The 16,642-nt window shown below is 38.9% G+C and overlaps 1 protein-coding gene across 1 annotated transcript in view; it reads right to left on the bottom strand.

The window, feature by feature from the left end:
* The window catches only part of DNAH8 (dynein axonemal heavy chain 8), a 151,391-nt gene that overhangs the window by 116,520 nt on the left and 18,229 nt on the right, over window positions 1-16,642 (bottom strand). The window contains exons 15-21 of the mRNA XM_074925831.1: window positions 11,260-11,379; window positions 8,583-8,718; window positions 7,439-7,626; window positions 6,466-6,546; window positions 3,978-4,094; window positions 1,354-1,473; window positions 549-690 (exon numbers count right to left, since the gene is read on the bottom strand). Coding sequence (XP_074781932.1) covers window positions 549-690; window positions 1,354-1,473; window positions 3,978-4,094; window positions 6,466-6,546; window positions 7,439-7,626; window positions 8,583-8,718; window positions 11,260-11,379 — 904 coding nt within the window. The remainder of the gene's footprint in view (window positions 1-548; window positions 691-1,353; window positions 1,474-3,977; window positions 4,095-6,465; window positions 6,547-7,438; window positions 7,627-8,582; window positions 8,719-11,259; window positions 11,380-16,642) is intronic.

Genomic DNA, 16,642 nt, shown 5'->3' with positions numbered 1-16,642 from the left:
TCTTTGTAACAAACTTCATAGCAGTGGGAACCAGTCATATTGATCAACCATGAGCCTTGTACACTAGCTGTTGATAGTCAATTGACTCTATTAATTTAAACTGACCAGGCAGTAAAGCATTGGTATTTGAGATACAATTATACTGTGACAGAAAATTCACAAAGAGAGGGACAGTATCAAATACCCAACATAACTGAGGAGAGAGGAACACTGTATTTCACTTACAGAGAGGAAAAAAAAAAGGTTTTAATGAGTGACTACAAGAAACAAAGCCATAACTTACTTTCTCTAGAGCAAATACCTTGGTAATCAAACAGAAGGACAGAGTTTCATTCTAGAAACTCCACCAATACTGAATTACCTCTCTATTTCACAGGCCAGTGGTTTAACAGTGGTAAATGAAGGCAGAACTGTGACACAGAAGAAACTGTAGTGGGAGGGAGAAGTCTGAAGAAAATTAGCTAAAACAATTCAATTTTGAACTTACTAGCTAAATCTACAGAACTGAGGACAGAATTTTTTTTTTTAAAATAATCAACATTATCTACCTGGTAATATGTGTTTTTCTGAAGTTTTCTTAGAATAGTCAATTTCATAATTCTTTTCAAATACAGATATTAGTTCTTGAACAGCATCTTCAATGTGCATGCTTTTGTGGTTCAGTAACTCAGCACATTCTTTAGTATAAGCCTGTTAAATAAAAATATCAGTGAATTATCTTAGCATCACTGATTATCTTATTACTGTTCCTCTTCATGGAGAGCCAAAACATTTCCCTGAATATTGCATTCTTCACACAGACTATTTCAATGAAACAGCAACATTTTAAAAAGAAATCTGAGAAACCAAAGGCTCAGAAGAAAATGATGAATATTGAAGGGAGCTCACAGTCTGAATGTGGATTTATCCAAATACTCTTTCAACTGCCTTTAACCATTTCATTTAATTGCACTGATTTACTGACTAGATACATTTTTAGTCTCATTTGGAATAATGAAAACTTTCAAATTCTCAAATATACTTGTTGGAAAGTATTTTTTTCTTCTTTAAAAAAAAACCTTCGAAAAAATGGGCAGTAGGCTGCATGTATCTGTGTATCTTCATACAAAATAAATCTCATCTAATTGTGAAGCAGTTAAATAAAAATTATCGATGCAATACTACAGTTTACGTATCTCAAATACCTAAGAACCAATTTATATTCCTATAAAATATTTTAACCAAAACACTGTAATTTTTTTAAAAAGTTCTGTATTTCTACAGCGAAAATACTTCTAGTTTTACATTCATTTACTAAGGCATTGTTTCTAACATGCTCAAGAATTCAAGTTTGAACACTAAAGTGTCACATACCTCATTGGAGGTCAGCATATCCTCTACTTTGATAGGACCATCCACTGGTAAGATAATTAAAAGAGTATTTGATATTTCTTTTAATATTAAATCAATCCGCACTTCACTTAAATCATTAATCTAAAAAGAGAAAATCGTATCAATACCATACATCTATCTTTAAAGCATAATGTATTCTATTTTAGAGAGTTCTAACAGGTATACAATGTTTTTCAGAAAAGTGAAAATTGTATCTCTCTATCCAGTGAAAATGCAAGAACCTTACATAGCAGAAAGTCCTCTATGAGACTGAATCATAACAGAAAAAAGCCCTGGAGTAAAAGCATCAACACAAAGACCTCAGGATGAGAGAAGCAGAGAAAAAAAGGAAGCAGAGCTATGCCTCATGAGTTATGGTAACTTACAGGATATTTACAATAGCTAAATATAGTCTTTCACTGTGAATTATCGTCTTTCACTATTATCTACAGAGGGAATTCAGGGAGACAACTACCCTGTAAAAAATTTAGCCTTTGTTAACATGTTCCACTGCAGACAATCTGGAATATGAACAATGAAAGAACAGATGCAAGTCTGAAAACTATAAGGTTACTATTGCCACAGAAAACAAGAACTTGATTGCTAAGAGTGTATGTATTTGAGTCCTGCAGTGTGATAACACAATTCTAAAAAGACAGTAGTGTGCACAATGTCATTTCAGGCAGTATTTTAAAAACAAAATCTTGCAAGTCTTAAGTAACTGCTGGTTCCATGTTGGGAAACTGAGACATGAATCTTTGAGAAAGTGGAATACTTAGAGGAATGTCGTGTTTCCACCTACTTCTTCACAGATTTCTGGTTATCAGCACCATATTTTTGAATTTACTGTATAACTGAAATTAATTCGCAGACAGTACTGGCGAAGACTACTTCTGCACCCTAACAGCAATGATCTGATTTTTTAATTAACTTCTCTTGACAGCTCTTTGAGCTGATCAGTCTTGGTTTTGATGACTGAGTGACAATGGAAAGAATTATCTCCTACATCCTGACAACCTCATCAGAAAGTGGTCCCAAGACTAAGAGTGGCTTCTTTAAACTTGTTTTTCTTCTGTCCTGAGATTTTAGGAATTGATGGAATAGGAGAGAACTCTTGCTCCATGATGTTATCCATGCTAGACTCCTGAAGAAACCCTGCTGTTTTAACTGCATTTTTAGGCAGGCAGGCAGTAAGTCAGACCCCAGATCATTCCAGTTATGTAGGATACACAGCTGCTGGCTTAAATAAAACAGAGTAACAAAAGAATTAAGCTACGTTAATATAATTAGATTCTTGTTCATGATCTTACTGGCCATGAGTCTAGTTGCAAGGCAAGGGGGGGCTGCTGTAACTTGCTTGATGGGTTAGTCTTCAGTCCTTCTTTTTTTGCTCAACAAAATAAGTCCTTCTTTTTTTACTTCACTGGGTTTTTGATTCTATATTACAGCATTATCAGCATTCAGTCAACTATAGTGAAGCAGCTTTGTCATGGCAGAAACCAAATAAAACTGACTTTTGTCCAATTTTTAATTTGTTACCTGAAATATTCTGCATCTGTGATATCCCATTTTGTTTGTCACAATATTACTCATGCTTCTGTTTTACATCACTTTTCCCCTATCTGTTTACAATATCCTGTTCACAGCCATCAAGGGTCTAACCAAGCTGACATCTTTTTGTATTCACATGGGTGGGGTAAGAAAGTCAGAAATGTAAACAACCTACATATTTAAGGAAAATAGTGTGTATCTATAAAAGACATGGCTATCTTAGAGAACTGCTGATTTCTTACATAGCCTTTTTTTTTTTTTTCCCCAGTTTTGGGTTCCAGTGGCAAACAGAGCACTTGATCATAATTATGTTTTTCTGCCATACAGAAAAAAAAGTGGAAATACCCATCACTGACTAACAATCTCCTACCGCAGGAGACAATTTCTGATACTGGTAGGAGAGATCACAGCCATACAGTTCAACCGTCAAGCTATAAGGATGATCTGACAATCAAGGTGAAGTCTTAAGAAAAAGAACAAATACAGGTCCTCAAGCACGTTAATGGATTCAAAAGAATTCAGAAATTATGTGGCAAACACTAAGAGAGGAAAAAAAACATAGATTCAGTCAACATGAGACCTGTGAGGGAAAAGAATGCTTCTCTTCATTATTTTATGGGCTGCACAAAAAGGAGACAGTTTCAAAGCATGCCTGAGACAAATACAGTTAATGCAAAAATGTTCTTCACTGGATAGTGTTTACATGGAAGTATCTTGTGTGCAACTGCACTCATGGACAGGCACTCAAAGAGAAGCAGAGGTTGACTCTGAGAATCAGAGTGGTAGTCACAGAATCTGAGGGCAACAAGTGGAAATATATTCTACTGCAAGAACAGAAGCACAGATCAAACATTTGAGGGTAATAATGGGAGAGAATTATTGCATATATCATTCTTTTTTTGAAGAACATCCTTTAAAAAGCAAATAAAATTTCTATGTATTTATTTCAAATGGTAGAAAAATAAATACAGGTTAGTTTCCAATATGAAGTGCAGTGTACTGGAAAATAATTTCTCCAAACTGTCATTTCATTTATATAATGATCAAGTGTATACCTGTTTCAAAAACTGTTTAAATATACACAGAACTTGATCAGCTTCTTGAAAGAAACTTTCCAGTGTCACAGATGACCAGGTCAATATGGTAAGTCCTTGCCTCAACACAGCTTCCATCTAATCATAAAAATATAATTTCATAGATTAAAAAAAAAGAAAAAAAAAAAGAAAAAAAAAGAAGAAACTATTTAAAACAAATGCATTATTATTAGAAACACGGATGAAAGAGATGTGTCTAAGGAAAGTTACAAGTTTTCATAAAAAACATCAAAGAAATTTATGCAATATTGGGGAAGACGATTGTAGTGCATACTACAGCCTCCATCCTCAACTGTCAACTGTGCATGTCCAGAAAAGATCTTCCTCTTCCTGTTCTCCTGGATAGTGACTTTTAGTGGTTCCCACTACTTCCTAAAATTAAAATCAAGTCCACTATCAATCTTACAATTTGTCCTTTAAGATACATCTTGATGACTCTCAACAGCACAATTACTTGTCTTTCAGCCTCATGTATCTATATCTAATGACATTTTTCATTTGTCCCTTTTTGTATCACACTGATCCTTTTCAGATTCTGTTATAGCCTCAATGTTATTTTTAAAAATCTATACTTTCAAAGGATATGGGACTCTGAGGAAAAGGAAGTCTTATACTACTGCCAAGCTATGAAAATCAACCTTTCCATACTTTCCCAGACCTCCACTGAAATTTCTGCCTGGCATCCCAACACTTTTCCCAGTATACAGCCACCATAATTTTAAATTTTGCCATCCCCATCATCCTTGAAGTGACAGAAATTTAATTTTGCTTAGCTGCTGAGAAACTCTGAACTTATTCCCCTCATATTTAATTTTCAATAGCCACCTGTTGGGATTCTAGAGGGCTTTCTGCGAGAGAATGGACATGTGAGCAATCCTGCGTGAGAACAAGACTGATAAGAGCCTCAGCCGAGCAAGAATGCGATAAGGATGTGACCCTGAATGAGGGGGGAGAAACTCGACGAGACAAACAACCCCCAGAAGGGGTTGGGATGGAAGAGGAAGTTCCACAAGGCAGGAAGCCTGGCAAGGCTGATGGGGCACTTTTTATCCAATCATAAGAAGGTTTAAAGCGCGGGCTAAGTTAACTGTCCAGTCTTGAGGACTTGTACTGCATGTTACTCACGTGTGCGGGACAACATTATAAAAGGGCTTTCTTAGTTGTAATAAACGGGCATTGCTTGATCACATTGGTCGTGTGCGTGCTCAGCCCTCCTGCAGCCACCTATCATATATACTCTTTCATCCTGACATTTACCAAGTCAGTGCCTGGACTTCACCCACTCTTCATCCTAATGCTTCTTTTTGCTATGTCTGTATTACAGTTAAAACAATGAATTTAGCTCAAATAGACACACAGCTATTTGAAATACAGCCATTACTATCACCTTAATATATATTTTTTGGGGGAATACATTTAACTCCACAATGCTGGGATGGTACTTTTACTAGTAACCAACACAGCCAATCTAGAAACAGTTTAAGGGTCTACATGAGTTGCTGTTAAATTATGGCACCAATGTAGCCATAGATTATCTCATTCCATCTTTAGATTCTGCTTTCCTCTCTTCTTCATAAACACCGAAGATTTCTCTCCCTTCTTCTAAAACATTTTCATCTTCCGTTGTTTGTACAATACTCATCCTTCTCTTTTGCCAATTGTTTTCTCTAAAATACAGAGGTCTATAATTCCCTCTATGATATAATCATCTTTACAGTAGTATCATTAAACTGAAGACTACCACCACTTTATCTCTTTGTCTTTTATTATTTAACTTTTAACAGCAAGGACAAGTTTTTTGTTTATTACACTTCAGCACGTGCCAGTTATGTAGTTACACAAACTTATGCAAAATCTGCAACCTTCTGATGTTTTTAGAACCAAAAAGGGAAGAGTTACTTAGAACACATAGATACACTTGCAAGTATCTGGCAAAACAAAATGGCTTGTAGCATAGACATTCTGCATCTCCAGTAAAACTGTACCTTTAGTGTAGTACATAATCTTTCTACATCACTGAAGAGACTGACTCAATTCACAAGGCTAATAATTCTTTCCAAGCAAAGACAAGGATCATGACATTTAGTATTTCAGATAAATGAAAATCACTTCCCATTAAAACGTCTAAAACTGCAGTAAGTGATAATTTACTTTCATGTCAAAGCCAGAGATATATGTAGATAAATATACCCACAAAGTCCATATTCTACTGGGTTTATGTCTCATAGGTACTAAGATTATTATACTATAATTTGACAAAAAGTGCTCAAATACTACATTATTTGAGCACTTTATGAGGGAAGCAAAGAGCACATTTTTAGTCTTAGAGGTTTTAGTAAAATTAAGTTCACAACATGCAGATCCAGCTAAATATTTTAAAATTATAAACTATTATTAAGTTATTCTATCTTCTTCTGAAGTATACTGAAGTGCATTTACCAATACCAACCTTTTTAATTTTTGGTGCCATTAGATTTAAAAAAATCATTGGTGTTTCTTGACACAAATCCTCATAGCGTTGGAGAAGAACCTGTCGATTATTAGAAAGGGTAGTATCAAGAAGCATATTTTAAGTGCTTTCTTTACTGAAGAAAACAACCTGTTATATAATCAAATCATCAGAAAAAACATGGAAAGCAGTACAAGACTACATTTGAAAACAAGTGTAGAATTTTACACAGACATTAAATACCTACATAGATCATTTCTGAATGTAATGAATCATGCTACAAAAGCAAGATTGAAAGTAGCCTTTGTACATTCTTTATGCACAAAGCTAGACAAAGTGTGATTTTCTCTAGAGCTAAAGACAGATTGAGCTTTAGTGATCACAGCTTGCAATACCCTCTTAAAACTGAGTATCATATGCTTTAGATAATTAAATTCACATGTAAACTGTTTTAAAATATCCTCATCTTACGCCTTACAAACACACACACATCTTGTATGGCACACCTCATCCCCAAGATACAAGCTTCTTGGAATACTACAATAGCAAATACTATTTGCTAAAGGTATCAGAAATCTGACTTTTCTGGCAGGTAACCTGCAAAATTCATTATGTTTTTGTGGCTCACCATATCTTCCAGTCCAGAAGAATTACAATATTTGCTTCTCAAAAAATCTGTAAAGCTGTGTTTTAGTGATTTTCAGAGAGTTAACACTTTTTTGGATAGCTTTAATCATTTCATCACCAGAATATATTTAACAGTGTATAAGAAATATATATGCTTATATTATATACTAGCCCACACAGCAGTTAGTAGAGGTTTTTCAAATGAGATCCTCAATGTTTACCTGTCCATTCCACAAATTTACCTTAAACTACCTCACACTTAGCTTTAACCTTTGTTTAACCATAGTTAATCAGACTTTCTTTCTTACTCTTTTTAAACAGGAATCATGATAATTTTTAAGTTTACCTCTAAACGCAGCTTGGTTGACTTCAGGCTATTTTCTATTTTTACTATCTTTTTTGCTTGCTCTGGCACTTCCAGACCCAGCTTTATCATACATTTGGTCTCTTGGACAATCTCTGGAATTTGAGGATCAAAATTAACCAGGAGCTTCCCAGTTTTAGGATGACGCACAAATATTGTGGCTTGTAAGGCTGTAAAGACATTTTAATATCAGTTTCTAAGACAAACAATTGTTATATAAATTATTATGTAACACAGGTTTCTAATATTACTATATAATCATTAAATGTGTATGTTTACTTGTGAAATAGCTTCACATTGTTTTCAGTTAAAGAAAATATACAACTGACTTTCACCATATTTGCTTTCTGCCATACATAACCTTTCTCTTCATAAATTAAACAAGCATCAGATGCAGTATTATTTGTCACATATTTTTCTTAGCTCAAGTTAGAAAGTTATGAAACACATGGAAACAAAGCAGTTTTATGAGATGCTCAGTCTCTTAAAGGAATTTGTTAACCCAGACGATGAATGTTTACATAGAGGTATTGCAAAACTCCAAAACAAAATAAAAGCCCAAACAGCAGCACAAAAACCTGTTTACTGTGTGATGAAAAGAGTTTATTATTTTAGATCTGCTCCTAGTTTTGAATCCCACAGAATGTCTACCATTTACATGAAAAATCTACTCACTTTTTTTAAACTCCAAATCTCATTTAATGTTAAAATGATAATCAAATGTTTGATTATCAAACATTTTTTCTAGGCATAAAGTAACACCTGTCCTGAGAGGAAGGGGGATAATACAACTGTATAAATTATTATAGTGAAAACAGGGAGAATTATTAAACAGTATATATAAAGAATTTGAATATAAAAATGAACAATAGTGTGCCTTAAATTTCTTACACTACTGTTTTCTGTCATCTATCAGTGTACCAAATCCACAATCCTCAGCATCAAAATTAAATTTCAGGGTCAGTAAGGCACAGAGGTTTGTATTATTGGGCCTGTTTATTAGTTCATGATTAATTTGTACATTTTAAGGGTAAATGAGATTTTTAAAAAATGTTCTGATTTGATTTGTGTTTACTTAGCCTTCAATAATAACTAAAAAAAACCAATTACATGTTTAACTACTTACGATACTGTAACTGTGAAATTTCCATCATCCATGCATTATGATAGACTACCTCGAATTCCACCAACACGTAGGCAATTCTGTTGTATAATCGAACAACTGCTTTACCTTCTGGACTTGCCAAGATATTCGACTTCTTCTATTAAAACACAGTACATTCAAATTAAAACCATATCAAAAGAATACCATAATATTTGGGGTTTTCTCAATTTAACTATTGACTATACATTATATGTTAATATTAAAAATTGTACTTTACAGAGTTCTTAAAAACTGTATTAAGTGTTTATGATTCAAATTTACAGGTCGATAAAGTCAGTAAGAACTTGTAATAAATACTAAACATTTAACAAATGTAAGAGCAATTACTTTATTATACTGTGATAAACAACTGTAATTCACAGTGAAATAGATGCTCAGTTCTGCTAAAAATTGAAGTAACTAAAAATTTATTTTTAAAAATTTCCTTTATTTTACATATTTATTTTATATTATTATCTATTTCATATATATTGTATATAGTATATTTTATCATTACATATTTATATAATTTAATTTATATATTTATTTTACATATTTATGTCTGGTTTCTTTGGAGCAGATCTAGGTGATCATTATTCCCATCTGAGGGAAATAGGAAAGTGAAAACCTCTCTCACATAGAAGTTAACCTGGCAGGATACCCTAGATACTTTGTAGGAGAATCATTCAAACATTTCAAGAAATATTATTGCTATAGCAGATCCTAGTATAGCAAGCTTCTGACTGTTCCAGTGAAGGAAGTAAATGCAATATCAACAAATTCCTAAGGGTCATAAATGTTAAAGCTTATGTGGCTGGTACCAACCTTCAGCTGTATGTTAAGTGGTACAGAAAATGTAGAATGAGAAGTTCATTAATGGAATTCCCTGTTCCCAGACTAGTTCAGAGATCATCTGCAGTGAAACTGGCAACCTGATTCTCAGTAACAGTACTGCAGCTATCATGTGGGTCCTTAAAATAAACTTGCTTTTTCAGTAACACCAAAACATATATACACCAGACAATTTCAGAATGTCAGGCAGTCCACATCTATGTCTTAAGTTACTCCTAGCAGTCACTTGGTAAAGAGGCATGATTCTCTATAGACAACCCTGTGGGGCTAGAGGAACACAGAGGTGAGTACTCAGTTAAAATACAGGACATGTGTCTTAAGTACAAGCCCTGGTCTGCTCCATTAGGAAGAGATTTAAAAACACCACTGGCTGGAATGGTGTTATATTTCTTTGGGCAATATGAAGACAGACATAGGAACAATTCAGTGCATATCTCCATCCTGGGGTGCTAGTTCAGTGGTAAGTCAAAGAAACAGTTTTTCTGGATTTTATCAAAAGCTGTCCCTCACAGCATCCTTCTGGACAGATTCTCCAGCTGTGGGATAAGCATGTTCACAGTGTGCTGGGCAAAGAACTGGCTGAAGGGCAGAGTTCAAAGGGCTGTAGGGAATGGGGCTACATCTGGCTGGTGACCAGACACCAGCAGTGTCCCTCAGGGTTCAATTCTAGGGTCAGTTCTGCTCAATACATTCATCAATGATCTGGATGCAGGAGCTGAATGCACCATTAGCAAGTTTGCTGATGATACCAAACTGGCAGGTGCTGTTGACTCTCTTGATGCCTTGCAGAGTGATCCAGATAGATTGGAGCATTGGGCTATGATTAATGGGATGAAATTTAGTAAGTCAAAATGCTGGATTCTGTACCTAGGATGGAGTGCTGCTGGGCACAAGTATAAATTGGGAGAGGAGCGGCTGGAGGGCAGCCCTGCAGAAAGGGATCTGGGGGAGCTGGTCAGCAGCAGGCTCAGTTCGAGTCAGCAGTGTGCCCTGGCAGCCAAGAGGGCAAACAACATCCTGGGGTGCATCAAAACAGTATAACCAGCTGGCCAAAAGAGGTGATTATCCTGCTGTACTCAGTGTTGGTGCATCCTCACCTTGAGTAGTGTGTGCAGATCTGGGACCCACAATTAAAAAGGATGTGAAGGTCCTTGAAAATGTCCAGAGGAGGGCAACAAAGCTGGTGAAAGGGCTGGAAGGAATGTCCTATGAGGGGCAGCTAAGAACTTGGGACTTGTCTAGTTTGGAGAAAAGGAGGCTGAGGGGTGACCTCATCGCTCTCTACAGCTTCCTAAGGAGGGGAGGTGGAGAGGAAGGTGCTGAGCTCTTCTCCCTGGTATCCAGTGATAGGACATGTGGGAATGGTTTAAAGCTGCACCAGGGGAGGTTTAGACTGGACATTAGGAAGCATTTCTTTACCAAGTCAAACACTGGAACAGGCTTCCTAGCGCCAAGGTGGTCAATGCCCCAAGCCTGTCAGTGTTTAAGAGGCATTTGGACAATGCCCTTAACACCATTCTTTAACTTTTAGTCAACACTGAATTGGTCAGGCAGTTGGACTAGATGGTCATTACAGGTCCCTTCCAACTGAAATAGTCTATTATATTCTAAAACTACATCTTGGATCTACAACAGTTGTTACTGCAGAGCATATTTTTTTTTTAACTACATATTCACATACAAATAAATAGGTTGCCTAGCATATGAGAAGTGACATCATTGTAGACATAAACATGATGGTCACTCTATTGAAGAAAGATGGTTCATTGTTACACAAAGCACCTAATTTTTCTTCTCATCAACTTACATGAAAATAGTTGATTGGTTCATTTATCCTTCTGAATAGTTGTCTTGCCCACAGTATCTTTCCTGCAACAGGTGGCATGTTTCGAGCAAGAGGAGGGTCATCTTTCTGAATTTGGTAAAGCTACAATATGAACAGAATCATTAAACACACAGATTAAAAAATCTGTTGAAATGTTGTTTTTCCTCTGGCACCACAATTCCTTCCTCCTCCCAAACAGATTAAATTTGTGTGGAGTCACAACAATTCTTTGAAAGAAAAATTTATTGCTTCCCCCACTTGCTATGTTTCCAACATGCACACACTGATACCACTGTCAGTATGTCTTCTGTTTTCATTATCTCATGTTGTTTCTTCACTGTGCTTACAATGTATCCCTGAGTACACCAAAAGACATTGCAAATCTAGAAGCTGAGCGGTCAGCACTCATGGCCAAGCCTGACAGGTGCAGTTGTGTAAATTTGGAGCCATCTGCTGTGAAAGCAAGCTGTGTAAGGAAATGTTATGAAAACCCTTGCTGGGACTTTTCCTCCTTTGCTTGGGAACTGCCCAAGGAAAAGGAAGGCTGCCCTCAAGAACTTCCCTCAGGAAAGACTATACTTTTAACTGAGAGGTTTTACCTGAATGTCAAATTTGTTCTTCAGATGCATAACCTAACTAATAGCTAATGCTTCAGGAGTTGGACTCAATAATTCTTGTGGGTCCATTCCAATTCAGGATAATCTATGGTTCTATGTTAGGGACTGTTATGATTGCTTTGAGTACAAGTGTAATGAAGACAGGGTGGAGTGTCTTTGCATTAGAATCAGAGGGAAGGCCAGCAGGGCAGATGTTGCAGAAGGAGTCTACTATAGGCCACACAAACAGGACAGAGGTGGATGAAATATTCTGTAGGCATTTAAGAAAAATCTCACGATGGCTTGCTCTCGTTCTTGTGGGAGACTTTAACTTCCCAGACATCTGCTGAAAATACAACACAGCAGAGTGGGACCGGTCCTGGAGGCTCCTGGAATGTGTGGGAGATAACTTCCTGACACAGCTGGTGAGTGAACCGACCAGAGAGTGTGCCCTGCAGGATCTCCTCTTTGTGTACAGAGAAGGATGTGGCAGTTGGAGGCCGACTAGGGCACAGCAATCATGAAATAATAGAATTCTCTATTCTTAGAGAGGCCAGGAGAGGGGGAAGCAGAACTGACATCCTGGACTTCCAAAGGGCTGACTTTGTCTTGTTTAGGCACCTGCTTGATAGGATCCCTTGGGAGACTGTCCTGAAGGGTATAGGGGTCCAGGAAGGCTGGGCGCTCTTTAAGAAGGAAGTGTTAATGGCTCAGGAGCAGGTGGTCCCCAGGTGCTGTAAGAGAAGTCAGTGACAGAGAAGACCACCCTGGCTGAACAGGGAGCTTTGGCTGCAACTCAGAGAGAAAAGGAGAGTTTACAGCCTTTGGAAGAAGGGGCTAGCCACTCACAGTGATTACAAAGAGGCTGTGAGGCTATGCGGGGCAGAAATCAGGATGTCTAAAGCCCAGCTGGAAATTAATCTGGCTTCAGCAATCAAGTAAAACAAGAAATGTTTCTATAAGTATGTGAGCAGCAAAAGAAAGACCAGAGAGCCTCTATCCCCTGCTAGATGCAGGAGGAAACATGGTAACAAATGATGAGGAAAAGGCTGAGGTGCTTAATGCCTTCTTTGCCTCAGTCTTTAATAGAAAGAGTAGTTGCATTGTGGGAATCGAGCCTCCTCAACCAGAAGACAGACTGAGAGGATGACCCCACCCGCACTCCAGGAGGAGACAGTCAGTGACCTGCTGCATCACACAGACACACAAGCCTATGGGACCAGATGGGATACACCCAAGGGTGCTGAAGGAGCTGGCTGGGTGCTCGCCAAGCTGCTTTCCATCATTTCCCAGCAGTTCTGGCTGACTGGGGAGGTCATGACAGACTGGAAATTGGCCAATGTGACACCCATCTATAATAAGGTTTGGAAGGATGATCCGGGAAATTACAGGCCTGTCAGCTTGACTTCAGTGCCTGGGAAGCTGATGGAGCAGCTCATCCTGAGTACCATCACACAACACATGCGGGACAACCAGATGATCAGGCCCAGTCAGCATGGGTTTATGAAAGGCAGGTCCTGCCTGACAAACTTGATCTCCTTCTATGACAGGGCGACCTGCTTAATGGATGAGGGAAAGGCTGTGGATGTTGTCTACCTTGACTTTAGTAAGGCCTTTGACACCGTTTCCCACAACATTCTCCTGGCAAAACTGGCTGCTTGAGGCTTGGATGGGCACACGCTTTGCTGAGAGAAAAACTGGTTGGATGGCCAGGCCCAAAGAGTTGGGGTGAATGGACTTAAATCCACTTGGCAGCCGGTCATGAGGGGTGTCCCCCAGGGCTCGGTGTTGGGGCCACTCCTGTTTAACATCTTTAGTGATGACCTAGATGAGGGGATCGAGTGCACCCTCAGTCAGTTTGTAGACGGTTGTTCTGTCTACAAACAGTAGTTTTGTAGACAGAAGTTGGTGTGAGTGTTGATCTGCTCGAGGGTAGGGAGGCTCTGCAGAGAGACCTGGACAGGCTGGAGCCATGGGCTGAGGCCAACTGGAGGAGTTTCAATAAGGCCAAATACCGGGGGCTGCACTTGGGCCACAACAACCCCCAGCAGCGCTACAGGCTTGGGCAGGAGTGGCCGGAGAGCTGCCAGTCAGAGAGGGACCTGAGGGTGTTGATTGACAGCCAGCTGAACAGGAGCCAGCACTGTGCCCAGGTGGCCAAGAAGGCCAATGGCATCCTGGCTTGTGTCAGCAATAGCGTGGCCAGCAGGGACAGGGAAGGGATCTGACCCCTGGACTCGGCACTGGTGAGGCCGCACCTCGATTCCTGTGTCCAGTTTTGGGCCCCTCACTACAAAAAGGACATTGAATGACTCAAGCGTGTCCAGAGAAGGGCAACGAAGCTGGTGCAAGGTCTGGAGCACAGGTTGTACAAGGAGCAGCTGAGGGAACTGGGGGTGTTTAGTCTGGAGAAGAGGAGGCTGAGGGGAGACCTCATCGCCCTCTACAGCTCCCTGAAAGGAGGTTGCAGAGAGCTGGGGATGAGCCTCCTTAACCAAGTAATAAGCGATAGGATAAGAGGTAATGGCCTCAAATTGCACCAGGGAAGATTTAGACTGGATATTAGGAAGCATTTCTTTACAGAACGGGTTGTTAGGCGTTGGAATGGGCTGCCCAGGGCAGTGGTGGAGTCCCCATCCCTGGAGGTGTTTAAGAGTCGGGTCGACACAGTGCTGAAGGATATGGTATATTGGGAACTGTCAATTTTAGGTCAACGGTTTGACTAGATGATCTTCAAGGTCTTGTCCAACCTAGATGATTCTGTGATATGCTCTTTTCTACTAAATTCTCATCAATATGTATGTAGAGACTCCTGGGTACACAATCCATGCTTTTCTCTGCGCCCAAGATGAGGAAAAAAAAATGGAACCCTGCTAACGGAATGGCTGCATTCTAGTCAAGAGAAGTTTGGCCTAAAATTGTGACATACCAAGTTTGCATTGACAAATCATTCAAGCACTTTAGAACCAGTACTGCAGTGGCAGCAAATTTTTATTAGAAATAACTTGCTTGGCAAATTAAAAAAGCAATCCAATAATATCTAATAAGTAGAACTAGCCAGTATATTGATGATACATTCTTCAACAGAAGAGGAATATTTGTATCCACCCAAACTCATGTTGTAATAACACAAACAGCTTTACTGGTTAAGCAAACACCACTTTTCACTTACTGTTATGTTTTCTTATCCCTAGAGAGTCTCCTACACAGTCCCAATAAAAGAAATTCAAGTAGCTTCATGGTGAATTTGACAGGAATTGAGCTGGATTAAACCCCCTCAGAAAACATACCTACTTTTTGGTCTAGGAGAAAGCAGCTGGGGGTGGGGTCAGAGATTTCTTAAGCAGGCAGTGCTGCTGAAAATATGTTCGTCAAATTAGTCAAGTCATAAGAGGTTCAAGAAGTGTTATATGCAGTGAGTAAACAGGAAAAGGACACTGTAAAGAGTGGTTCAGAGCAGCTATGCTAGGCTACAGTTTTAAGTCACTGTTTGGAAGAATCATTTTCTAGTAAGTGCAGATTTTACAGATATTTGCCTCCTCATGTAAACATGTCATTCATCTGACAAAATGTAAACGTCTTTAAAAAAAATTTACATCGGTCTGTTTTTCCAGATTTCCTTTATACTCATAGAATCAGAGAATGGTTTGGGTTGGAAGGGATCTTAAAGATCATCTAGTTCCAACCCCCCTGCCATGGGCAGGGACACCTTCCACTAGACCAGGTTGCTCAAAGCCCCGTCCAACCTGGCCTTGAACACTTCTGGGGAGGGGGCAGGCACAACTGCTCTGGGCAACCTGTTCCAGTGTGTCACCACCCTCACAGTAAAGAATTTCTTCCTTATATATGATCTAAATCTACACTCTTTCACTTTAAAGCCATTAGCCCTCATCCTATCACTACACTCCCTGATAAATAGTCCCTCCCCATCTTTCCTGTAGGCCCCCTCTAAGTACTGGAAGGTTATAAGGTCTCCATGGAGCCTTCTCTTCTCTAGGTTAAATAACCCCAACTCTCTCAGCCTGTCCTCATGCGGGAGGAGTTCCAGCCCCCAGATCATCTTCATGGCCTCCTTTGGACCTGCTCAAGTAGGTCAATGTCTTTCTTATACTGGGGGCCCCAGAGCTGGACACAGCACTGCAGGTGGGGTCTCACAAGAGCAGAGTAGATGGGGAGAATCATCTCCCTTGACCTGCTGGTCACACTTGATGCAGCCCAAGATACAGGTGCCCTTCTGGGCTGTGAGTGCACATTGCCGGCTCATAGTCAGTTTTCCATGCATTACTACTCCCCAGTCCTTCTCCGCAGCTCTCCTCTCAACCCACCCATCACCCAGCCTGTATTTGTGCTTGGGATTGCCCCAACCCATGTGCAGGACCTTGCACATGTCCATTTAACATCCCACTCATTGAAGAAAAATGGCCATTTCAAGGGAATTTTTTAAATCTCCAGGTTAACATGTAAAATAGATCAGATTGACTCTACAATAATTCTTTCTTGAGGAGAAAGGGAGTATGGATGTTTAGTTCTGATGCAGATGTTTATTTTGTAGACATCTAAACTCAGGTTAGATAATTTGTCTCTAAAAGTTCAAAGTCAAGTGATGTGAACAGTCCCCGGAAGTTGATTTCATTTATGCTACAGTCATGGCACAGTACATAAATCATGGCAAATTACTTTATAATGAAGAAAAATGCAATTTACCTATATCTGATAACTATTTTGTACTGTCACAGCATTAGATAATAACCATGTATAAATGCAAACTA

The sequence above is a fragment of the Athene noctua genome, chromosome 1 (assembly GCF_965140245.1).
Source record: "Athene noctua chromosome 1, bAthNoc1.hap1.1, whole genome shotgun sequence".
NCBI classification, from domain to species: domain Eukaryota; kingdom Metazoa; phylum Chordata; class Aves; order Strigiformes; family Strigidae; genus Athene; species Athene noctua.
Note: the sequence above shows the minus strand (reverse complement) of the source record. Positions and strands in the feature narration are given on the sequence as shown.